Genomic DNA, 23760 nt, shown 5'->3' on the forward strand with positions numbered 1-23760 from the left:
TGCTACGTCATACGCGTCATAGTACGTCATACGCGTCATACGTGACTTGGAGTCATACGCAGTTACACGGATCGTCGTACGTCCGCATTTTTCGTGTCTTTTAACCGTTTTTAAACGAATATCGCGAGTGAACGAGCGTCGAAAGTGTCGAAGGATGATCGCGCGACTTTTATAGTGTGTCGATGGAAACGCGCGACAGCGATTTTTGACGACATTCAGTGATGGCGTCATCGCGAAGATGGAGCGAAGTTGCGTCGCATTATTTACGCCCTTGATGATGATTATCGGATGCGAGCGAATATCGGGAGTGCCGAATAAAGTGTCGCGCGTTCGCGTTGATGATATCGTGTGCATCAAGATCGGAATGGGACGTCCCGAGGCGAACGAGTGGAGCAGCCTGTGGAACAGCCGGTGAACGGTGAGTAGATGTGATTTATCATATTTGCGTGACAATTTGTGCTCATTCGATGCTTATACAGCATCGCGATGTCCCAAATTACGTTCGAACAAATCGGCGCCGCATCATAAATTCGATGCGGTGTCGTGCAATTCAAATAAAGTCGATCGCGTGAAGATGGTTAGCTAGAAGCGATTTCAAATTTATTTTATATACGCGCAGTTATATGCTGCACAGCCTATCTCGTAGGGCTGCCAACTGTTAAGGTGCAATTTCATTGACGCTAAAAAGTAGCGTCAATGAAAAGGCCGCTTTACACACTGAAAAAGTTGAAACTGTTTGAACTTTATTTTGGGTGCTTTCCAGCAAGCAACACAGGCGACACTGTGTCGCTACAGTGTCGACACAGGTGCTTTCCAACTACGACACAAGTCGACACAATCGTACACAGCAAAAATGCTGTGTTCGCCTGTGTCGTCGTTTTGTTGCACCCCAGTGAGTGCCAACATAACATTTCATATTTGGTATCATTAATTTTTTTAAGAATGGTATTGCGTGATATTGCGTCCAAAAGACATCAAAAGACGACTTAAAGACATCTAGACGTCTTTAAGACGACATAATGTTGTGTGGGAACGTTCTGAAAATTTAGACCTAGTGACAACTATTAAAAGTGACTGCCCTGCACTCTAGTGGCAAAATAAAAAAGCTAAAAAGCGTTCCAACTACAAGTCGACACTGTGTAACACTGTGTCACACAGTGTATCATTGTGTTACCATAGCTGGAAAGCACCCTTTATTGACGCCAAATCTAGAGAAAGTCTAGTGATTTTAATTTGCCGCTGGTTTCTAGCGTCAATGAAATTGCACCTTTATTATTACCAGCGCGAGTCTTTTCTATTTGGCTTTCTGCTTTACTGCCAAGGTGTGAATGCGCCCTAAATGCGTTCTTAAAATCACTTTTTCTGTTAGTTTTCTGATCAATACATCTTTGAAATGTTGGATGTGTTATCCCTTTTCTCAAACAACGTAAATAATATTATTGACATAAAATTTTGCAGAATTTTGTCAATAAAATTGTGGTGATAAAAATAACGCAAAAATGGGACGCCGTTCGATTAATACCACAAAGAGTGGGAAATATATGAATCCCACTGATCAAGCACGTTAGTATTTTAAAATATAACCAATTATCTCTATTTTTAAAAAACATTCCTCTCTCTTTAATAATTAAGAAAAATGTATAATGTGAAAATATTTAACTATCACTTTTATTACAGGAAAGGAAGCGCGTAAGAAGGAATTAAAAAAGAATAAAAAGCAACGACAATTAGTAAGAGCAGCTGTTTTAAAAGGCAAAGATCCAGCGCAGATTATTGAAGAAATGGAGAAGATTGATCAAATGGGTTAGTGAAAAATTATATTTTGTATAGATTATACTTTAATTTTAGTACAGATTATACTTTAATTGTATAATTGTGTAAATGTACAGATTATACTTTAATTTTAGAACAGTATTATATACATAATGTAATTTTTGTTCTAGAATACAATGTAATGCAACCACCTCCTTTGAATGAAAAAGTTTTGAAGGATAAACGAAAAAAACTTAAGGAGACTTTAGACCGTGTCTTAAAAATGTATGTAAGTATGTAAATAGCATGATTATAAATTTTCCTCATTGGTAAGCTTATGGTAAAAATTGACTATTTGATTTGTCAATTGCAATATAATTAATATATTGCTTTTCAGGCAAAAGATGATCAAGAAAAATGGTCAGAATTAAAGGAACAATTGATACAATATGAACGTAGAAGGATAGACTTAGTTTCTTATTTTGAAGCTGTACGACATGCGCAACAAGTACAAGTTGATGAAATTCCATTGCCATCGGCTGCTAATGATATATCCAGGATGTATCCAGGTAATGTTACTCTAAAAGATAATTATAAAACTAAAACAAACTTTTTTATAATACAATTTTTAAATTTCTTTTTGATATAACTAATAAAAATATTTCCATAGGATCTTTGACATCGCAGATCCCATTACCAGATATGCCACAACCACCTGCACATATGTATCCACCTCATCCTCATTATATATCACAGCATCATCCTCTAATAAATATCCCGATACCACCAAGCATCTTAAAAAAGACTAGTGCATATGCTACTTCTTCATCTGTACCAACATTGGCACCTAATAAGGAGCCACCTGGTGTACCACCATTTCCACCTCCTGAGCTATCAAGTGATGATGAAGACACAGTTGAACATGTATTTAAATTTAATATATAACTTACAATACTAAACTTAATTATAAGATGTAAGTAATATTAATATTAATATTTTTGCAATTGACAGGTTAAAGATCCACCAGCAAAATCAAGAACGATACGATTTGCTGATGACAAAGAGGACAATAAACAAGAGTCAGAAAATAAGGAAAAAGATGTGGAGAAAGAGAAGGAAAAAGACAGAGACATGGCAAAAGTCAAACCAACTACGTTGCAGCAGAAAATGTTAGCTATGGCTGGTCAAGATATTGATCAGTTTATGCGAGAGATGGAAGTTGTTCATAAAAAGAGGGAGACTGAGCGTGCTCAAGATCTTAATGCACGATTATCGCTATTGGAAGCAGAAAACGAACCTAATGCTAAATCTAATAATAACAAGTCCAATAATAAGGGAGATGACGAAGAGTTGGAACCGCCTGGGGCATCGGATCATCTCTCCGGCCATGGGCAACACGCGTCTCATCCTCATACACAGCATGCGCAGCAACATGTGATGCCGCCAATGGGTATACCACCTCCACCCTTACTTTATCGGCCACCTCCACCGCCATTACATCTCAGAATGCCACCGCCGCCACCGCCTCGTATCGGACTTCGATTACCACCTGGTTAACATTTTTTATTTTATATATCTTTTTTTTGAAATTTATATATTTAATATTCAATATAAATTTAATTTCATAGATTTAATGTAAACCACATCATTTATCAATGAATATATTCATTCATCAATGAATATATTTATATGCAGAAGAGATTATATAATATGAATAATTGTTTTACAGGTCCTCCACCTGGAATGCCAAGAATATTGAGACCCGGACCTCCTAGCATTCCCAGAATGCCACCACCTCAAATGCAAATGTCAAATATGTCAAATATGTCGAATATTACAAATCCTCAAATGCAAACGCAATCTGGAACGACTGCACAGCCTAAGACGCCCAACGTTCTTTCTGCTGCACCACAATTAATCAATAGAAAAGACAAAGATGGAAAAAGTAGTACTACTATCGAGGCAAAACCACAAATTAGGAATCTGGCTGCTGATGTTACAAGATTCTTACCAACATCCCTGCGGGTGAAGAGAGATGATAAGAAAAAATCCAGCAGTATTTCTAGAATTACAGAAAGATTACCGGAAACACAACCACTTAGAACAACACAACCTAAGACAAAAGATGATGCATATATGCAGTTTATGCAAGAAATGGAAGGATTACTCTGAAAATTGATAGAAAATATATAATTAATTCAATTTTATTCAATTGGAGTAATCAATATAAACATTTGTATAATATACAAGCATCATTAAAAACATATGATTTTTGTTATTACTTAATATCAGCTGTGAATATTTTTTAATTTATGGACGAAGAAATAAAACATTCACATAAATTGAAAATCTTGAAGAAATAATATTAATCAGCAGATTGTATTAATAAGTAATCATGACAAATATAATAGAGTAATAAATTTATAAATATATTATAATATAAATATATAATAAATTTTTTAAACTAATTTTCCCGAATTTTTTGAATTTATTTTTAAATAATTTTATATTTAATAAAAATGTAAGAAAGAATATTTAGGATTATACAATCTAACTTGCAAATAAATATATGTTAACAACTTCTTTACAGAAAGCTTTGGTCTTGTCGATTTAAATTATTATTTTTTTTAACTCATTCAATTGATATTGAAGAAAGAATTCTAAATGCAACAAAGAAAAATGTTCTATTTTACATAAATTGAAAAATAAATTTATAATAGAAATATGTAAATTTAAGTAAAATATTTTTAATGTTATATTTTTTTAATATTAAATTAGCATTTTATATTTATAAATATTTAATTAAATTATATACATATTTACACGAATTTGTAAAATATAAATCATCGCTTTTATTCTGCCATTTGTCTTTCTATATAATATTATAATATTTTATAATATATCTTAATTATATAACAATTTTCATTTTGCAATTTGATTATAAGAAATGTAACTTTGTAACTTTGAATTATTCTTTGCAGTTCCCAAAATCCTTTGAAATATCGTTGAATATACCGCGCATCAGTCAAAAGTAACATGGCGATTTTGCTATTTCCGATATTCAACGAAGAACGTCATTTCCTTTTTCTTCACGCCAAGAGCAAGAGCAAGTATAGCGGAAATCGGAAATATCGAGCAATATCGAATTACCGAAAAACATCCTTATGCAAGAACAGTGATAAATTCGATTAATTAAGTGTGTTCATTCGCACATCCTCTTTGACAGATTTTTTTTTCACGGAAGGAACCGTGTGAGAAATCAAACGCTCTTACGCGTTTGTTGGATCGTAGTTTTAACCGAAGACGAAGACTCCAAATCAGAGTCTCAACATGTATACACGAAGCAGACAAAATCAGGGCTACGGCAATGGTAAGATTATATATATGAATATATATTTATTATATATATGTGTGTGTGTGTGGTGTGTGGTGTGTGGTGTGTGTTATACATACATATATACAAAAATCTCGGTTTGGCTTGTACATCCTATCATCAATATAACATAAGCAAAATATAATGAATGGAAAATAATTTCTCGTAAAAAAAAAATCAATAACACATACACCGGTTAATGAAGAATGGCAGTTTTCTGCAAATACCGCGTCATTCATTCTCTCTCCCTCCCCCTCTTTCTCTCTCCCTCCCCTTCTTTCTCTCTCCCTCTCCCCCCTCCACCTTCATCCCTCTATTCATCATATTGCCCAAGCATGTTGCATGACAGCGCTATTTATAAGCATAATATGTGATATTTGAACTTCTCAACATATCCATTAGTGTTGTGATATTGAAAGTAAGAAACTTGAAAATATGAAATTCATTCATTCAATTTCTTTAGCTTCTGAGAGTATCATGTATTGAAACACTGAGTTGAGCGAGAGTTTCATAAATATTCCTGATCAAGATTATATTTAATTGATTTTAATAAGATTTTTTCTTTTTTTGTTAGAGGACTGAGTAAATTTCAAGATTAAGTTTGTTGCGCGCAAAATATTATTCACATGTTATATTTTCTTATAAAGTATTAATAAATATAATTCTGTATTACAGCGCGGAATCCAAATAATCCCCAAATTCAAGGATCCTATACAATGCCTGTAAGTTTTCTCTTTCTTATATATAGTATCTTATATATATATAGTTATATATCCATATTTTATATTTATAATAATATCTATTGTTTTATCTATTATATTAATGATATATTAATATACATTATCATACACAGATAAGTAAAGGTAGACAAAACAGTTATGCAAGGTGCAGTAAAGGTATTATTAAATATATTAAAGGTATTATTAGTATTGAAACATGTACATACATATATAATAATTAAGATTATTGAATGCAATAATTTTAATTTATAAAAGTTTTATATGAAAATACAGTTACGCACATTGCTCTTGAACAAAGTAGGAATAGTTGCATAGATATTATTCTATTAAGATAATGATTATTTTTCCTTCAAGAGGTAATATAGTCTTTTTGATTATATTTAAATAAGACTATATAAATTTTTTATCTTTTAGGAAAGAGATATAAAAAAGATATAGATTAAGAGCATTATTATAATTAATTCTTATATGTGGCATATTTATATAATATGCTTAATTTATCTCAAGAATTTCCCTAATTTTTCCTATTAACTATGATATAATACAATTGTGTGTGTGTGTGTGTGTGTGTATGTATGAAATTGTGTGTATGTGTATGAAATTTATGACAATATGTATACATTAAAATTCAAGTAAATTATTAAAACATCTTTACATCTTTTTTATGTAAAGAAAAGGATGTTACCATAAAATATATTAAAAAGCAATTAAAATAATAATGCTCTCCTTAAAAAACAGATGATTTATATTTAAAGATTAGATAAATACTCAATTTTTTACAAATTTTATTTTAAAGAAAACCCTATATTTATCATTAATCTCGAAAATATATTAACCCTTAAAGGTCATTTTGATCTGTCAATATTTTAATAACAGACTCTCTCAATCTCAATAAAAACAAATGTTCATACTTTTTAACTATTATACACAATTATTTTCATAAATATTAAGGAACATGTAAAAATTTTTGTAGATTTTTTTCGACAATTAAAATTGCAACAAGAATTGTAATCAAAAACAGCAAAAAAGTGTATGACCTATAAGGATTAAGGTTGACAAAAAATAAAAGTTAATTATACTTATAAAAGTTAAGAAACAAAGCAATTATTAATTTAAAAATATTTGATTTATATTATATGATTGATCTAAAAATTGAAAAATAAATACACACGTATACATACACACCTATACATATACAAATACATATACAAATGCAAAAGATTTAATAACTCCAATATATTTTATTTTTTAAGGAATTAAAAATATCGATATAAACTTTTCTTAAAATTTAGATTAATAAAATCTTCAAAAATATATAAGAAGTTTAATTACTATTTCATTAAAAATTTTGTAATTGCTCCGGCTATAATATATAATTATAACAGCTTTAATATTTATTTTATATCTACATAATTTCTTAGAAAATGGCATATAATGGAGTTAATAAAACTTATTGCATACACACACAAATAATAATGTAATTTTTACATCTGTATTTCTTATTGTCTAAAAACAAAGAATTCTACATTATCTAATCTTCTACATAAATAAGTACAAAACAATTCAATATAAATTTATCAAATTTGAATTATCAGTTTGAAATTTTGTATTTAAATAATATTAATTTATTTATATAATTTAATTGATATTTATTATATATAAAATTGTTTTCTTTCTTAACTTTTGTCAACATAATATTTATTATTATTTTTAAAATATATATGCTTCTAGAAAGATATAACTTTTATATTACAATAATCTAATCACAAATCTATTTGCTCTAATTATATGAAAATTGATATTAATATAAATTTCAATGCTATTAAGAAATGATTAAATGAAATTAAATTTTAAATCTTATTAATTTAGACACATAAATCTTGTGTTTAAATTAGTATTGGTATTAGTGTTAGTGTTATCATGTGTTACAATTAATATAATGTGCATTTTTAAATGATGATTTAAAATATTGATAATACATGAGATATTAAGCATTGTAATAATGTTAATTATATAAATATGCTAGTTTTCATAATCCAAATATGAATTCCATTTGCTGTCAGCAAGATTATTTCACTTGCACATACTAATTAGTGGTCCCTACTTCCCCCTCCCCTGCAACGCAGGTACTAGTAGCTATACAACAATACCGAGGAGGTGCATTCGACCAGGGACTAGGTCGTCAGTTACCCACATAGCATACCCTACCGTAGGCCGTTTTCTTGGTAGTTCGTGCTGAACTCGTGTCTAAGCAAATTTTACTATTGTAAAAATGTTATATATCTGCATGATATCTCAATCTCGATTTCTGGACTTTTTACTTAAACCGAATAAGAAATTAAATTTTATTATTTTCATATTTATATTAATTGATAATATAACTTTACTACTTAATAATATTAACGATTTTATTAATGATAATCTATTTTCACTATTTTCAAGTGTATTTTAATTTGCATATACATATAAAATAGAAAAACATTATTTGCATCATTATGCTTTTTTCTATAAGAGAGCTTCTATCGTATTAAATATTATTTATCAATATATAATACATTTTTAATTCAACAAAAACTTAGCTCAGTCATGAGTAAAGAGACGTTGGCCACAGTAAAGGTAACATGGTTGGTATGAGCTATAGGGGTAGCGTTTAATTGTTCTAGCATACGATGCTAGACCTTGGTGGGGTAGCACAACCGTAGAGGTTCCTTGTGTAGCGGCGACCCACCCTATGTTTTACAGTATAATACACAAGGAAGTTACCAAGCATCGCAATCTACGTCCAATCAACAAAGCAATTACAAACAAGGCAACATACAAAACTCACAAGGCTTCAAATCTCAGCCGCAGTCGCAGCAGCAGCAGCAGCAGCAGCAGCAGCCGCCGCCGCCGCCGTCGCAACAACAACCACAACCACAACCAACGCAAATGCCAGCAGCCACAGCAACACGGCCTTTATCAACTATAGCACCTACCCAACAATTAAAATCGCAAATTCAACAAGGACAGCAGCAAATGTTACAACAGCAGCATCAACAGTCATTGCCGCAGCAACAAATGCAACAACAATCCCAACAACATATACAACAAATGCAACAACAATTACAGCAGCAGCAGCAGACACCAAATCCGCCTCCACTACAGCAACGATTAAAGCCAATTTTAAAGCAAAGCACAGCAAATGTGCAGCCAGCTACAACTGCTGCACAAATAATGCCCGTAACTTCTCAACCTTGTGTGCCTCCTGTACATACTCCGACTTCTACTAATAACAATTCTGATGTTAATGATGATAATATGAAGACAGAAGATACAGATGTTGAAATGCAAGATGCTCAACCAAGATGGCGAAGAAAGATACCTGGATGTAAATACCTTCAAATTAATTATAAATTAGATACATAATTTTATATATATTTATCTCTAAAATTGCAATTTGAATATGTAGTTTATATTTATAATGTAAAAACAGGTATAATTTTGTCAAAATATTTGAGATTTTTAAACAAATTTTTAATTATAATTTTTCTGATGATTTTATAAATACTTGCATGAAAAAATCTGCTAAAACTTAAGAGTATAAATAAGTAAAAAATTTAGGATTTTAATGGTATATTTATTGTTTATATTATAATATAAAAGCAATTTTCTTTTTCCTTATGATGACATTTCACTGCGCAAATTTGAAGATTCAGGAATGTTGAATTCTCTGGCACTGTACCATTGATCATTGATTTTCCTGTAGTCAATGTGAATTTCTATACTGACATACATATAATAAGCCTTCATTAGTCGTATTATTATATTTACATAACTAATATAACTATTTTTGTAGTTAAGGTAAATAAAAAATTGAAACGTCTTCGTATGAACCAGCGTCTAAGGAAAACTTTGCAGCCTAAAAATGCAATCATGGTTTTGAATGAGATGAAAGCCGGAGTTCAATTTACTTTCCCTGAAACCCAAGGACCCATGACAAACTCACTTTATCTTGTTCATGCTGAGGTAATACTAGGAATAATTTTTGCGCATTATGTTATTGTTTTATCACTTTAATTAAAATTAATTAAAATTAATTAAATTCAATTAAAATTCTATTAAATTTTTTTATAATGAATATTATTTTATGTTTAATATATAATGCTGATATGGATATAAAAACTTTTCTCTTTCAAATGTGTCATTAATTTATATCATTACAGCTTGATGGTAAAACTTATGTTGGACAAGGGTTATCTAAACCACTTGCTCGTCAAAATGCAGCCGAGAATGCATTAAAAGCTTTATTACTTGAAAAGATGACAGCAGCATCTATGAAAGCACGTATAGATGCTGAATCAGACGGACAAGCTAATTCATCTATAGAGGGACTAAAAGAAGAAATTAATGAGGATAACACTATTATGGACACTAATACTGAAGATGAAATTCCCTGGAGTTCACTGGCCAGTTTCGCGCTTTATAAACTTTTCCTTGAATGGCATAATCAAGGAACGTCAGTCCCAGTTCCACGACCTGGTTTGCCAGCGACAAAGGGAGCCAAAAAAGATAATCCTAATGCACCTAAAACTCCCGTTCAAAAGGAACTTCCACCTAATCCTGTGAATATACACCCAGTTATGTTACTGAATCAGATGAAGCCTGGACTAACATATGTAGAACTCAGCCGTGTCGGTAATCCACCAAATACAATGTTTACTCTGGCTGTTGAAATTGATGGAGTTGAATATTCAGGGACAGGTATATATAAGCTTTATGAAACAATTATTATAAAATGTTTTCATTATTATTAATATATAAATAAAAATTTTTGTTTTACAGCTAAAAATAAAAAAGATGCTAAAAAGGCAGCAGCTAAAGCAGCATTGTTAGCATTGTACGACTTAACTTATCCTGAAGATGCGGCAAAACAGGAAAATATGGTAGTTGGTTAAGATGTAAAATTTCATTTAATATAATTTTTCCAAATAAAATTTTTTTTCAAACAGCATAAAATATTAATTATATAATTAAACTATAATTAAAATATTAGAAATATAATTTCTATTAACAAAGCATAGATAATTACATTTATAATGTCTATAATGCACATGTTCATTTTATTTTTTCACATTAACAATCTTGTATTTTTAGTATATTTTTTGTCAAATTTACTTTTATATCATATACATTATATAATTTTTATTGTATGTCAAAATGTAGATATAGATATTAATTGACTAAATCACGCAATTCAAATGATATGATTATTCCTAACATTCTATAAAGTTATTTTCTCTACATGATAGTTTTTTTTTACAAGAATAGAGTTTATACCTAAAAATTATATTAATAGATATATGTGATTTATAATTAATTATACAATATTCTATATAAATTATAATGATATAAATCAAATGATATTCAATAATTAATTATCAAGATATATACACATTATTTGTATGATGCTTAATACATCATATTAATGAGAAAAATAATATCATTAAAAGATAAAGACATTACAAATTTAATTATAGGAAGAATCAGACATGAACGATAATGCGTCATTTTAAAAGAAAATTAATTTTTCATTGAAATTGATTAGTTGTGCAAAAAACACCAATTTCTTTTGACACCAAATACATGACTAATTTCAATTTTTATATGGTTTTAGAGAGGAGTTAGGCGATTTACTTACAATAAATTATTATTTAAATTATATATATATATATATATATATATATATATATATATATACATATTTTCAATTAAAAATTAATCAATGTCCTTAAAAAATTAACTTTCTTTAAACTGATGACATTATCATTCATGTATTAGCCAAATAAATTTAAGTTTATGTTTCACACATTGAATGCCTTAATTTCTTAATTATAAAGACATTAAATCGTTCAGTTATCATTTTTATCACTTTTTTCTATCATTAACTGCAAGTGATATGGTCTATTTGAATTGCATAACTTATTTTATACATTAATTATATATATATAATATTAAATATACAATGTAATATATCCATATATTGTGGCTTTATAATTGAGAATTTAGTGAGCAAATCTGTTTAACTCACTTTTGGAATTTAATTATATTCAAGTAAAATCCGTGCCGTCAACCTTTTAAAATATTAATACAATATATATATTTAATATATATTAATATATATATTAAATATATATTAAATATAAATTCCGTGTTATAATAGTTTGATCTGTGAGTTATATGTATGTATTTATTATTTTTTTTTCTACTTGCCAAAATGCAAAAGATGTAATATTGCAATTGTGATATAATCAATGTACAACAGAAATTTAATAACATGTTCTTTTTAATTATACACGTTCAAAATATATTTATACTCTAAATAACATTAAATATTTTTATCTACATACTAAATATTTTTATCTATATACTTTTGCATTTTTCAAAATCTTATTCTTTGTTCATAGCTTCTTACTTTTAGTTTGTCAAACAAGTATTTTGGATTTCCTTTATGATTAATTGAAAACTTTTTCATTTTAGTTGGATCTCTCTCAAAACAAGTTTTAAGTATCGAGTCGAACATAAAGTTGAACATGAGCAATGCTTGAACATTTTTGGTATCAAATGTATCTTATATTTAAGATATTATTTATAATGTGCATATCTTGAAAAATCAAATGTATTTTTATTTAACATTGAAGAATTTTCCCACAAATAATATAGCAAAACAATGTACTTTACAATATAATGACTAACCATAGAAATCGAGTTGAAATTTTTATTATAATCATGTGTTAATTACTATATAATAAGGCATTAGGCACATAATTGACTTATACTACATAGTACTAAGTATATTGTTAAAAAGACAGTATTGTAATGAGAATGTAATAAATATATTCAATAAAATTATAAATCTTTGCAGGATGTGTGATGTATTTATTTTGTGTGTACATATTTTATAATATATTATAATGCCCTTTTAAATATTTTATTATAGCTAGGTAAAGCTATTTTACAAAATATTATAAAAGAAATAGATACAATTTAAATTCAATACAAAATAATTTCTTGTAATGTCTTTATCTCATTATCATTTTATCGTCTTTATCATTATTTTGTTTATTCTTTGTATATAAGTAAAAATTCTCAAACTATTTAATTAATGAATTTTATAATCGAGATATATTTCAAAAACTATTTTAATCATGTATATCTGTAATTACTATTTAGATTGATTATACTGTATCAGGTAATAGTCACTATAGTAACAATTGCCAAACAATATGTTCTTGTGTTGTGCATGTTCACATCAGATGCATATAATGCAAGTATTTCTGAAACAATCATTGTTAAATAATGTATACTTTAAAATTGATAATGATAGGACCAATTAATGTAAGACAATTCTCTATTGATTGATATGAAAAGTTTTATTACTGTATTATATTAAAAATTATATAATTGAAACAATATTATTACATATATGTATGTATGTGTGTACATATTCACTTATTTATTTATTTAGAGCGGAAAGACCACAATAGCGAATTTTCTAGCAGATGCTACAGAAATTCCGTATGACTATCGTCCAACTCAAGGTGTTCGAATATTGGAATTTGATATAAATGACATCGAAATAAATAATGAACGTACTTCGAGGGACATCGAATTATGGGATTGCAGTGGAGATCACAAGTATAGAGGAAATTACATGTATTTTCACGATGTTGGATTATAAATAAAAGAAAAATGATCTTGATATTTTATATATATTTTATAGATTCAAAAACTGCTGGCCAGCTATACGTAAAGGCGTACATGGTGTGATACTCGTATATAGTGCAAAAATGCAGGATTCTTCGAAACAGTTGAAAGAATTTTATGATTATTTTGTTAGTGGAGCTAAACTGGGACCAAACAATTGTGTAATATTCTTCTTTGATTCTGATAATGCTACATCAAGTGCATCAAAAATTATTTGTAAGTATATTAATAAATATTGATATAACACATATATATTTATATATAAATTTTACATTAATATTTCTTTTATATTGTTTCTTTCAAATAGTATAAAACACGAAATACTTATGTATTATTAATTATTTATTTCTCAATTTTATATAATTAAAGCATCTAGCTTCCCTAATGTCTCTCATGTCAAATGTAACGTGGATGATGGTGGGGATAAATTAAAAACTGACTTTCAGTTGTTTCTAAGTACCTTAATGACAAAACTGCAAGAAAACAAACAAGAGAAATTGATATTGAGTGACAATATATTATTTGCTAAATAATATATATTCATCTCTTATGGCAATTATGTAAATAATGAAGAACTTTCTCCTTTATGATATTAAGATCTATTTCTGTATTATCATTTACATTTTACCTGATCACCAACATTTCCTTCACATATTTTTTAATTACAAATTGTATCACAGAATAAAATGATTAAATATTATTTACAAATAAAAATTAAATTTTTCCATAATTATAGAACAAGAAAAATTTATAAATATTTATTTTCGTTCTTTGACTAAAGCTGCTGTTAATTCTTTCCATGCTTTTTCTACTTGTTCTAGTGTAATTTCATGAGACCATAAAGTACATATAACAACATTGGCTTCTTTAACTTGCTCTGTATTACTTGGTTGTATTTCAATTCGCAACTTTGCTGCTTCTTCAGATAATTTGTTTCTATTCATTATTCGTTTTATAGCCTGTAGGTACATTTGAAAGTTAGTAAATAATATTATGTAAATAATTACTAATATTCCATGTAAAAATAATTAGAGAAGATTGAAAAAATGTATATGATAAAACAGCAAAAAATTTCTATCATTAAATATAAATAAACGAATATAATTTATCTGAAAGACCAACCTCATTTTGTGGAATGATGCAAGTCCAAATTTCATGGCATACATTCTGCCATTTAGCTTGAATCAAAACAGCTGCTTCCATCACAATGATATTATAACCCTTTGAATAAAGAATATCTATTTGTTTTTTAGCTTCTTGTAAAATTAAAGGCCAGATTAATTTATTTAATTTTTCCAATTGCTCCTAAAATATGTATAAATCTATAGTAAATTAAATAGTAAGTAATAAAAGATTAAAAGTATATTAATATGAATTATTATATATATATATATATATATATATATATATATATATATATATAATGAAATATGTTACACACACACCTTATTGTTGAACACTATGTCACCAAGTAATTTTCTATTTATAAATCCATCTGAATTGAGAATGGAAGAACCAAAATGTTCAAGTATTGCATGAAAACAATCTTTTCCAGGTAAATATAGATCATGAGCTAGTTTATCACAATTTACAAGGCCAGCACCAAGTTTTTCCAACTTTTCAGCAACTGAAGATTTTCCGCTTGCAATACCACCCGTTAAACCAATAATATATGGTTCTGAAGGCTTATCATTTATCCTCTATAATAAAAGAAACAAAAGATTAATTTATACATCCAGATACACAAACTAAATTCGAGATACGAGATTATTATTTTATGATTTATTATCATATTACATTATATATTTTGTGGAAAACTTACAGGAGCTTGGAGTCTTGTACCAAGTAGTCGTATCCTATGATTACTAGAACTAATCTTTGCTTCTTCAATTTCATTATAACATTCATCCCCTGCTAATTCTACTATATAAATGTCTAGTTTGCTTAAATTTTTTTGCAAACGTAATTCATTGATTTTATCACCTCCTCGTTTTGTTTCTTCACTTACAACTATCATTTCTAATGTTGGATCTTCTTTAGTAGGTCCGTATAAATCATTGATAGGAACAATATCATATGTTATTGATGGATCTACATCTTCTAAAAATTCTTTAACTCCACTTATTCTTTTTGTACATGGTTGTATAAGCTCCCATAGTAATTTGCCTGAAAAAATATACTTATTATTTATTTCTAATTTTCAAAAATATTTAATTAAATATTTTATAATTTTTTAAATTTAAGTTATTATTATACAAAGATATTATTTGAGAGATTAAAAAAGAGAAGTCAATACCAGAAATCATATTAATATCTGTTACACCAACAGTAAGTTTTTCTGTACAACGTAGAGCAGCTGCACTTAATAAGATTTTATGACCATTGTGCAATCGATCAAATGTGCCACCCAACACTACATTTTTGTAAGTTGTTAAATTCTGTACAGCATGTTCTACATCTTTGTTATCATTTTGCTCTTGATCATAGTTACAAGTAACAAAGCTATAATCCATCGATGTATTAGCTAAACAATCTTGTATGAATGTATCTGCTTCTTTCTTACTGCATGTTTGATCAAAGATTACTATCTCTACTGGTTTTTTAGTATTTATGATGGATCTACCAGGATGTTTCATGTTGGTGAGTAAGACACGAATATCAAGTCGAGAGGCAATTGTGGAAGTGTTTACATATATATCTGCAATATTCTTAGAATATTGAGGACTTTTCTTTTGTGATATTGTACCACTATAGTTTCCTGCAAAAATATTCTTCTCTGGGAAATATTGAATGTACAGTGTTTTCAAAACATGTTTCTTGATCACAGGCAGTAACTTCCTCACTTTTGCAGGATTTGTTAATATTAATAAACCAGTATTTGCCATATCAAAATAGGTACATTAAAATTATTTCAACTTCCAGAACTATCCTTTTTAATATTTTAATTTACAATTAAATCTTATTTGACCTTGAACCCAATGCCTAGGAAATTATGCAATTAATCAATTAATTTTTTCGTATTTTTTAAATGAGAAAAACTTCTTAATTAAGCTTAAATCTTAAAAGAAAAATTATTTTTACCTATTATTATTGTCGTACACAGTAGCAAGACGAAAATTGTCTTATCTAAGACAAAAATTATATGGGTTTTTTTCCATAAAACACTATTTATTGGACTATCAAGCCACTAAAGATTAGAAATCAACATTAAAACTCGTCTTGGACAAGTTTATTATAGCATCTTTTTCGTTTCTTTGTCAGAGAAGAGGTTACATTGGATGAAAAATGTACTTCAATCAATAAATTTTCAAGAAAATATTTCTGTTACAAATAATTAAATGTAAACAAATTTATTCATTTTTCTTATAAATGCTGCATCATCAGCTATAACAATCATAAATGAGTGTTAATATATGCACATGTTAATATTTGACAATTAGGGCCATCACACACGACATTGCATAGCTGCATATGCATAACATAAGACCATATGGACTAATGAACATCGAGTATTATGTTATGTAAGTCAATATGGCGACTTAATACTCGATGCTCATTGGTCCATATGGTCTTATGCTGCTATGCATATACAGCTATGCAATTTCGTGTGTGAGAGCCCTTAGATTTAAATATATATATATATATATATATATATATATATATATATATATATATATATATATGTATATATTTCTTCATGTATTTTATTATAAATATCGTATAGATATATGTCCAAAATAGCTGAAAATGTTTAATAATGATTGACTGATTAATTATGTGAATTTCATGTCTTCCATTTCTTGTTTTATAAAATTTCATATCTTCCATTTCTTGTCCTATAAAATTAGAGAAAAGGGACGCACGTTCATCTTATCGCCACATTATTCATGACTTCAGACAGGAGTTGTTTCTCGAAATAATTTAAAAATTCTAAAAATTAATAAAAGAAAATATCGAAATATATATTAATTAATTGCAAACTTTTCTTTAGAGTTGTAATATATGTTGCGCTTTTTATATTAAATATGCCAATAACATTAAAAATATTAAAATTTTCTCGTTTATTCGCTGTATAGCAGAGAGAAAACTGAGAGATGTCATGGCCTGCTTTTAGGTGATCCCTGAAAGCGATATTCCCTCTATGGACATTGAAAACGTGGACATGAACTACAAAGCCAATGTCCATGAATGTTCTCAGAGGGTATCATGTGCACAATTTCTGGTTTCGTTCCGTGCTATGTGCACGAAATGCCGGTAACACCAGAGTATAACAAGACACTCATGTATATAAATTGATAGTAAATAAATTATGCAATCGTGAAAGATACTGTAATCTTCCAATGTAATGTTCAAAGATGAAATAAATATTTTTCTATATTCATTGCCATGTTTATATATTTTTATTTACTATATATTTTTATTTAAAATACAAAATGTCTGCTGTGGAATAAAAACATTTTTAACCGTTATTCTATAAATCTTAATTAGCAATAAACTGATCTTTGATATTTATTAATCACTTTTTTAATTATTTAAAAAAATTATTATATTATTAATTATTTACTTATTTATTTATTACTTATTTAATTATTAATACATGTATAGAATTTGTCAAATTAATCACTGATTGTTCTAAAGTTTTTATAATTAAGATTCGAAAAATATAGTTGCAAAATATTTTAAATATCTCTTCCTTTATATAAAATATAAAGAATTCATATGTTCCATTCTAATATAGTCAACATTATTTATATACTTTTATTATAATTTTCTTACCAGCATAATATTTTTATGCTTAATATTTTATATAATACAATGTACTAAATTATAAAATTTAGTATAATTACAAAATAGTATTACTATTAATAAATAGGTTGTATTCATACTGTCTTTTAATTTCTAATCATTTCCAATCATTATGCATTTGTATTATCTATTTCTATTATCTATTATTTTTTTCTTCGAGTTCTTGGATTAGTTCTTGGTTTATTGTATATTCCTTGGTGTTAAAATCATAGGGATTATCATCATTTGTCATGCTTATTCCTTCCTATGGAGTCCATCGAAATATTTTCTATGGACATTTGTTCTCTCGAGTATAGATATTCAAATCACTCAGAGAGAGAGAAAGAGAGAAAGAGGAGGAGAAAGGATTTGAGATATTCAAATCACTGTAGTTGTCTTTTTTCTATTTTCTCAATTATTGTCTCTTTTTCTTTTATTTTATTCAAAAATATTAATATAATTAAAAATAACATATATATAATTTTGATATCTTTCTTAGTCTAACTCTTTCCCTTCGATTTGTCCGGCATAGGTAATCCTAAGGCCGGCACTCATAATTCATTCTTATATTTAAGATCGTCTTAAGTAAGTTGGAAAATACAACTATTTTACTAACTGATCGGAATCTCAAGACGCGATCTAAGATCATACTTAAGATTATTTTAAATATAAAAATAGTCTACATATATGAATATCGGCGTATTATACGTTACTGCCGGCATAGCTCTTAGGTTCATTAGAGTACTCAAATCTCATCCGGCAAATGCCTCTGTAAGGTAGAGATACGAGAAAAAAATTTTTTTTAAATTTTATTTTTATTTTCTTTCAATACAGGGTTTAATACAAAAGTGAATGTAAAATATAATTTGAAACTTAATACAAAATAATTTTTATTTATTACATGGAATAATTTAATACACGAAAATGTCTCTAAAATATACATATAATATAAAATTTACTAAAAATTTTTATATAGTCCAGACAAGCCCGATTAGCGATGATTAATTATGCAACATTTATCATTGATAATCGATATGCGATAATAGAATTTAATAAGTTTTATGTAACGTAAATATATATAATCATGATTAAAAGAGTCATTAATAAAATTATTGATCATTTCTTCGATTGTAGAAGAAAATATTTGCATTACTATCGCATTTTGTGTAGATTATCAAAGGAAATATTCAAAATACGAAAAAATAAAATAAGCTTCAATCAACAATTAAATTACAAAATAAATCGCGATTTAAAATTCGCGAGAAAATGCGAATAAATAAATCGATAATAATAGGAATATTCGATTACGAGAAATATACGTATAATTTTTATAATATGATAATCAAAACTATCAATAGATACGCGCGCGACATAATTATTATCACACAAATGATAATACACGAAGATATTTTGATAAACATTTGTGGTCCGCATTGTTTATGAACAATTATTACTTTAATGATATTTATAGAATAAAATATAATTCCCGCGACGCTTTATCTCGTTCTATTTTTCAATTATTTAAAATTTAATTATTTAATTTAGAATCAAAACGCACAGCAAAACAATCGAATCATAAATCGAAAAAATTAACATAATAAAAAGCTTTGCGATACATCAAATTAACAAATATTATTTAATCCATGTAATCTAAAACTTTTATACACTTTAACATTTCGTGTATATGTTAAAGTACGTAAACTATATCAGCAGCGAATGGATAATAACACGATCGGCCTTGGCGGCGTATGACGCGCTGTGTTTACATGTACGGTCTTGATATCATTCACACGGCAACATTCGAAGAGTAAGGTGCGAAATATTTCGTATATTATTAAATTTTTTCTCTAACGATAAAACACAATTATGACTAGTATTAAAACATAATTCGCTAGGATAATTATAATTAGTACTTGCTAAACTTTTAATTGTAATTACTACGCGATCGGGAATGCCGTGCAAAATGTCTCGCGATTTTTGCGTATACTAATATTAACTAACTAATCTTAATTAATCTTGTTTTTAGGAGTGAAAGTGAGTGTAACGAAAAAATAGCGAAGGAGAGGAAAAGCAAGTCTAAAAAGCACTGGACCACGTACTAAGCAACATTATCCGGTAAATAGTTTATAAATTATTTATCATTTATATTTATCATTTATATTCAGATTATATATATATATATATATATATATATATATATATATGTCATTTATATTCAGATCATATTATATATTGCATGTTTTCTCAATAACGATTCTCTCTCTTTCCCTCTCCCTCTCCCTCTCCCTCTCCCCCCCTTCTCTCTCTCTCTCTCTCTCTCATTGTAAATTATCTAAATTATTTAAGTTTTTAAATTATATTAGTATAACATATATCTAAAATATTCTGGATTATCTTATTTTAATATACTTAAAATATCTATAATAAAATATTTTTATATTATTTAACACTTTTACATAGATAGTAATATTTCATAAACTGCTTCACAATAATATATTCCACAATAATATATTTCACAATAATATATTTAAATATTTTATGCATAAAAGATTCCGTAATGAATAAATTGTTTAATAAATAATCAATTTTAATCAATCAATTAAAACACTTCTATAATTCAATATTCTATGCGTGTGTATTTTATAGTACATAAAATATTTCAACAACAAATTATCAATAAAATCATGACTTTGGCAAGAGTAGTGCGTTGTTTATATATTACAGTTTTGCTATCATTTGCTCGGTGATATATAAGCAATAAATAATGATACGAAACGTTTACTAATTAATTGTTTAAATAATAAATAATCATTTAATTAATCTATAAATATAAAAACTTCTACAATTTAATATTTTGCGTTACAATCAAACAATTAAACTTCAAATTTTTCTAAAATGTGAACATAAACTAATTATTAATTAAATGACTGCTATCACAACTTTATTTATTATTTTAATATTTTCATTCTTATAATTCGTATATTATACAGCATATAATATGCGTATCAGTAGCATACGCATTGCTGTAGCAAGTAGCGAATGATTTTAATCTCGTGTAAAGGTAAATCTCATGTTGCTCTTTTATTATTTAAGTGCGTATATAAGTATGATTATTTTGTATGATTATTGAGAGTTTCGTGCAAAGTGCGCCACGTATTTGATTAATTATAATTATAATTATAATTAAATTGTGTTTTCGTGAGTGAATGAATGCCACAAAAAGAAATAACGAAAGATACGTAAGAGAAGAAAGGAAGTTTGGAACATACGGAGTAAAATGAAGTAACATGAAGTAAAACAATCGAATAATATATGCAAATAATTAGCATAACGAAAGGCCCCGTGACAAATTGTTTAATAAATAATCAATTTGAATCCATAACTTAGAATGCTTCTAATTTAATATTTCACGTTAATGTACAATATATTTTATAATATATAAAATATTTTGGTAACGAATTATCGATAACACGATGTTCGATTTTGGCAATGTGAAATATAAACAGTAGCGCGCTATATTACGGCTTTGTCATTATTCGCACGGTGACTCTCGAGTAAAGTAGTGGTAAGAAACGCTTCGTATACTGTAATTTTTTTTTTGCTAAACACGATTACGATTAGTATCGAAACATAATTTACTATAAATATTGACAAAAATTAATTAATTAAAGATTAATTAACGACATGAAACTGTATCGCAATGACACAGTTAAATCTTTATCGAATCGTAATCATTCATTACCGTGATTAAAAATTGAAACAGAAAATACATAAAAAGGGATAGGAGAATTAAACATAATCTTTCGATCATCGATGCTTATTATATTATTTCTTTAATAATATTAAACTTAAATATATTTCAATCAGTGCTTTAAATTTTCTCAATCCTTGTTAATTAAACAATATACAATTTAATTGAGAATCGATTAAATGATAATAATCCAAGATATTAAATAATCATTTCGATGATTGCGATCTTTACGGATAATAATTATTATTTTAATATTTAGAATCACAAATATATTTCATGCGTGTTACTTTATCGTTCTACTTTATAATTTAAATATAATTTGGGATATGAGAGAACGCGAAGTAAAACAATCGATTTATAGAAGCAAATAATTAGCATAACAAAAGACTGTGTGAATAGTTTGTTAATAATTAATTTTAATCAATAAATTAAATACTTTCGTGATTTAATATTTTACGTTAATGTATATTTTATAATATATAAAATATTTCAGTAACGAATTATCGATAATACGATGTTTGATTTTGGCAATATAAAATATAAACAGTAGCGCGCTATACGGTGCCGCTTTGTCATCATTCGTACGGTGACTCTCGAGTAATAAAGTAGTGGTGAGAAACGCTTCGTATATTATAATTTTTTTTGTTAAACACGATAGTGATTATTCTTGAAACATAATTTGTTATGAATATTAATAAATATTAATTAATTAAAAATTAATTAACGACATGAAACAGTATCGCAACGATAAATCTTTATCAAATCGCAATCATTTATTACTGCGATTAAAAATTGAAGCAGGTTATACATAAAAGAGAATAAAAGATTATGTTGTGATATTTCGATCATCGATACTTATTACAATATTTCTCTATAATATTAGAATATAATATTAGAATTAAAAATATTTCGTTTCGATGCTTTAAGTTTTCTCAATCTTTCTAAATACAAAATTTAATCGAAAATCGATGAAATTATAGGGATTTAAAATATTAAATAATCACTTTGATAATTGCGATTTCTACGGACAATAATTATTATTTTAATATTTAAAATCACAAATATATTTCATCCGTTTACGTTATCATTCTACTTGATAATTTAAATATAATTTGAGATGTGAGAGAACGCGAAGTAAAACAATCGATTTATAGAAGCAAATAATTAGCATAACAAAAGACTGTGTGAATAGTTTGTTAATAATTAATTTTAATCAATAAATTAAATACTTTCGTGATTTAATATTTTACGTTAATGTATATTTTATAATATATAAAATATTTCAGTAACGAATTATCGATAATACGATGTTTGATTTTGGCAATATAAAATATAAACAGTAGCGTGCTATACGGTGCTGCTTTGTCATCATTCGTACGGTGACTCTCGAGTAATAAAGTAGTGGTGAGAAACGCTTCGTATATTATAATTTTTTTTGTTAAACACGATAGTGATTATTCTTGAAACATAATTTGTTATGAATATTAATAAATGTTAATTAATTAAAAATTAATTAACGACATGAAACAGTATCGCAACGATAAATCTTTATCTAATCGCAATCATTAATTACTGCGAATAAAAATTGAAAAAGGGAACATAAAAGGGGATAAAGA

At 27.4% G+C, this 23760-nt stretch overlaps 4 protein-coding genes across 11 annotated transcripts; 3 read left to right on the forward strand and 1 right to left on the reverse strand.

Moving 5' to 3' along the window:
- Positions 1-399: 399 nt before the first annotated feature.
- LOC105257026 (WW domain-binding protein 11) lies at positions 400-4068 on the forward strand. Of its 2 annotated transcripts, XM_025409333.1 has the most exons (8): positions 400-418; positions 1459-1563; positions 1678-1803; positions 1944-2041; positions 2150-2321; positions 2423-2676; positions 2764-3304; positions 3482-4068. In XM_025409333.1, exons 2-8 carry the CDS (start codon positions 1500-1502, stop codon positions 3922-3924), a joined length of 1698 nt encoding a protein of 565 aa, XP_025265118.1. In that variant the 5' UTR covers positions 400-418; positions 1459-1499; the 3' UTR covers positions 3925-4068. The 2 variants fall into 2 exon arrangements, with proteins under 2 accessions (XP_025265118.1, XP_011265669.1); XM_011267367.3 differs by lacking the exon at positions 400-418 and having other exon boundaries at positions 1372-1563.
- Positions 4069-4829: 761 nt separating this feature from the next.
- Positions 4830-12741, forward strand: LOC105257024 (putative uncharacterized protein DDB_G0271606). 7 transcript variants are annotated; one of them, XM_025409334.1, is made up of 8 exons: positions 4831-5122; positions 5801-5847; positions 7992-8074; positions 8529-9232; positions 9701-9870; positions 10068-10605; positions 10687-10787; positions 12382-12740. In XM_025409334.1, exons 4-8 carry the CDS (start codon positions 8794-8796, stop codon positions 12406-12408), a joined length of 1275 nt encoding a protein of 424 aa, XP_025265119.1. In that variant the 5' UTR covers positions 4831-5122; positions 5801-5847; positions 7992-8074; positions 8529-8793; the 3' UTR covers positions 12409-12740. The 7 variants fall into 7 exon arrangements, with proteins under 7 accessions (XP_011265665.1, XP_011265664.1, XP_011265667.1 ...); XM_025409335.1 differs by lacking the exon at positions 4831-5122 and adding an exon at positions 5457-5543; XM_011267363.3 differs by lacking the exon at positions 7992-8074 and having other exon boundaries at positions 4830-5122; positions 8608-9232; positions 10687-10802; positions 12382-12741.
- Positions 12742-13106: 365 nt separating this feature from the next.
- On the forward strand, positions 13107-14210 carry LOC105257023 (intraflagellar transport protein 22 homolog). Its single transcript, XM_011267361.3, has 4 exons — positions 13107-13239; positions 13370-13539; positions 13625-13824; positions 13978-14210. The coding sequence occupies exons 1-4, from the start codon at positions 13201-13203 to the stop codon at positions 14139-14141; spliced, it is 573 nt and encodes a 190-aa protein (XP_011265663.1). The 5' UTR covers positions 13107-13200; the 3' UTR covers positions 14142-14210.
- Positions 14192-16942, reverse strand: LOC105257058 (bifunctional coenzyme A synthase). Its single transcript, XM_011267410.3, has 6 exons — positions 16690-16942; positions 15905-16590; positions 15431-15774; positions 15054-15308; positions 14731-14913; positions 14192-14567 (listed from the first exon to the last, which is right to left on the reverse strand). The coding sequence occupies exons 2-6, from the start codon at positions 16491-16493 to the stop codon at positions 14367-14369; spliced, it is 1572 nt and encodes a 523-aa protein (XP_011265712.1). The 5' UTR covers positions 16494-16590; positions 16690-16942; the 3' UTR covers positions 14192-14366.
- Between the last annotated feature and the right edge of the window lie 6818 nt (positions 16943-23760).

This window comes from Camponotus floridanus, unplaced genomic scaffold (genome assembly GCF_003227725.1).
Source record: "Camponotus floridanus strain SB8 unplaced genomic scaffold, Cflo_v7.5 scaffold26, whole genome shotgun sequence".
Lineage (NCBI taxonomy): Eukaryota > Metazoa > Arthropoda > Insecta > Hymenoptera > Formicidae > Camponotus > Camponotus floridanus.

Bases quoted from the DNA above. Each gene is read 5' to 3' on its own strand.
- LOC105257058 (XM_011267410.3), bottom strand. From the start codon at position 16,493: ATGGCAAATACTGGTTTATTAATATTAACAAATCCTGCAAAAGTGAGG. The intron at 15,775-15,904 runs GTATTGACTTCT...ATATTTTTTCAG, and splicing joins AGATATTAATATGATTTCTG to GCAAATTACTATGGGAGCTT. The intron at 15,309-15,430 runs GTAAGTTTTCCA...CTTTTATTATAG, and splicing joins GTACAAGACTCCAAGCTCCT to AGGATAAATGATAAGCCTTC.
- LOC105257023 (XM_011267361.3), top strand. From the start codon at position 13,201: ATGTATACTTTAAAATTGATAATGATAGGACCAATTAAT. The intron at 13,540-13,624 runs GTATAGAGGAAA...TATATTTTATAG, and splicing joins GATTGCAGTGGAGATCACAA to ATTCAAAAACTGCTGGCCAG. The intron at 13,825-13,977 runs GTAAGTATATTA...ATATAATTAAAG, and splicing joins AAGTGCATCAAAAATTATTT to CATCTAGCTTCCCTAATGTC.
- LOC105257024 (XM_011267362.3), top strand. From the start codon at position 5,083: ATGTATACACGAAGCAGACAAAATCAGGGCTACGGCAATG. The intron at 5,123-5,800 runs GTAAGATTATAT...TCTGTATTACAG, and splicing joins AAATCAGGGCTACGGCAATG to CGCGGAATCCAAATAATCCC. The intron at 10,788-12,381 runs GTAGTTGGTTAA...TTTTCATTTTAG, and splicing joins CGGCAAAACAGGAAAATATG to TTGGATCTCTCTCAAAACAA.
- LOC105257026 (XM_025409333.1), top strand. From the start codon at position 1,500: ATGGGACGCCGTTCGATTAATACCACAAAGAGTGGGAAATATATGAAT. The intron at 1,564-1,677 runs GTTAGTATTTTA...CTTTTATTACAG, and splicing joins GAATCCCACTGATCAAGCAC to GAAAGGAAGCGCGTAAGAAG. The intron at 3,305-3,481 runs GTTAACATTTTT...ATTGTTTTACAG, and splicing joins CGGACTTCGATTACCACCTG to GTCCTCCACCTGGAATGCCA.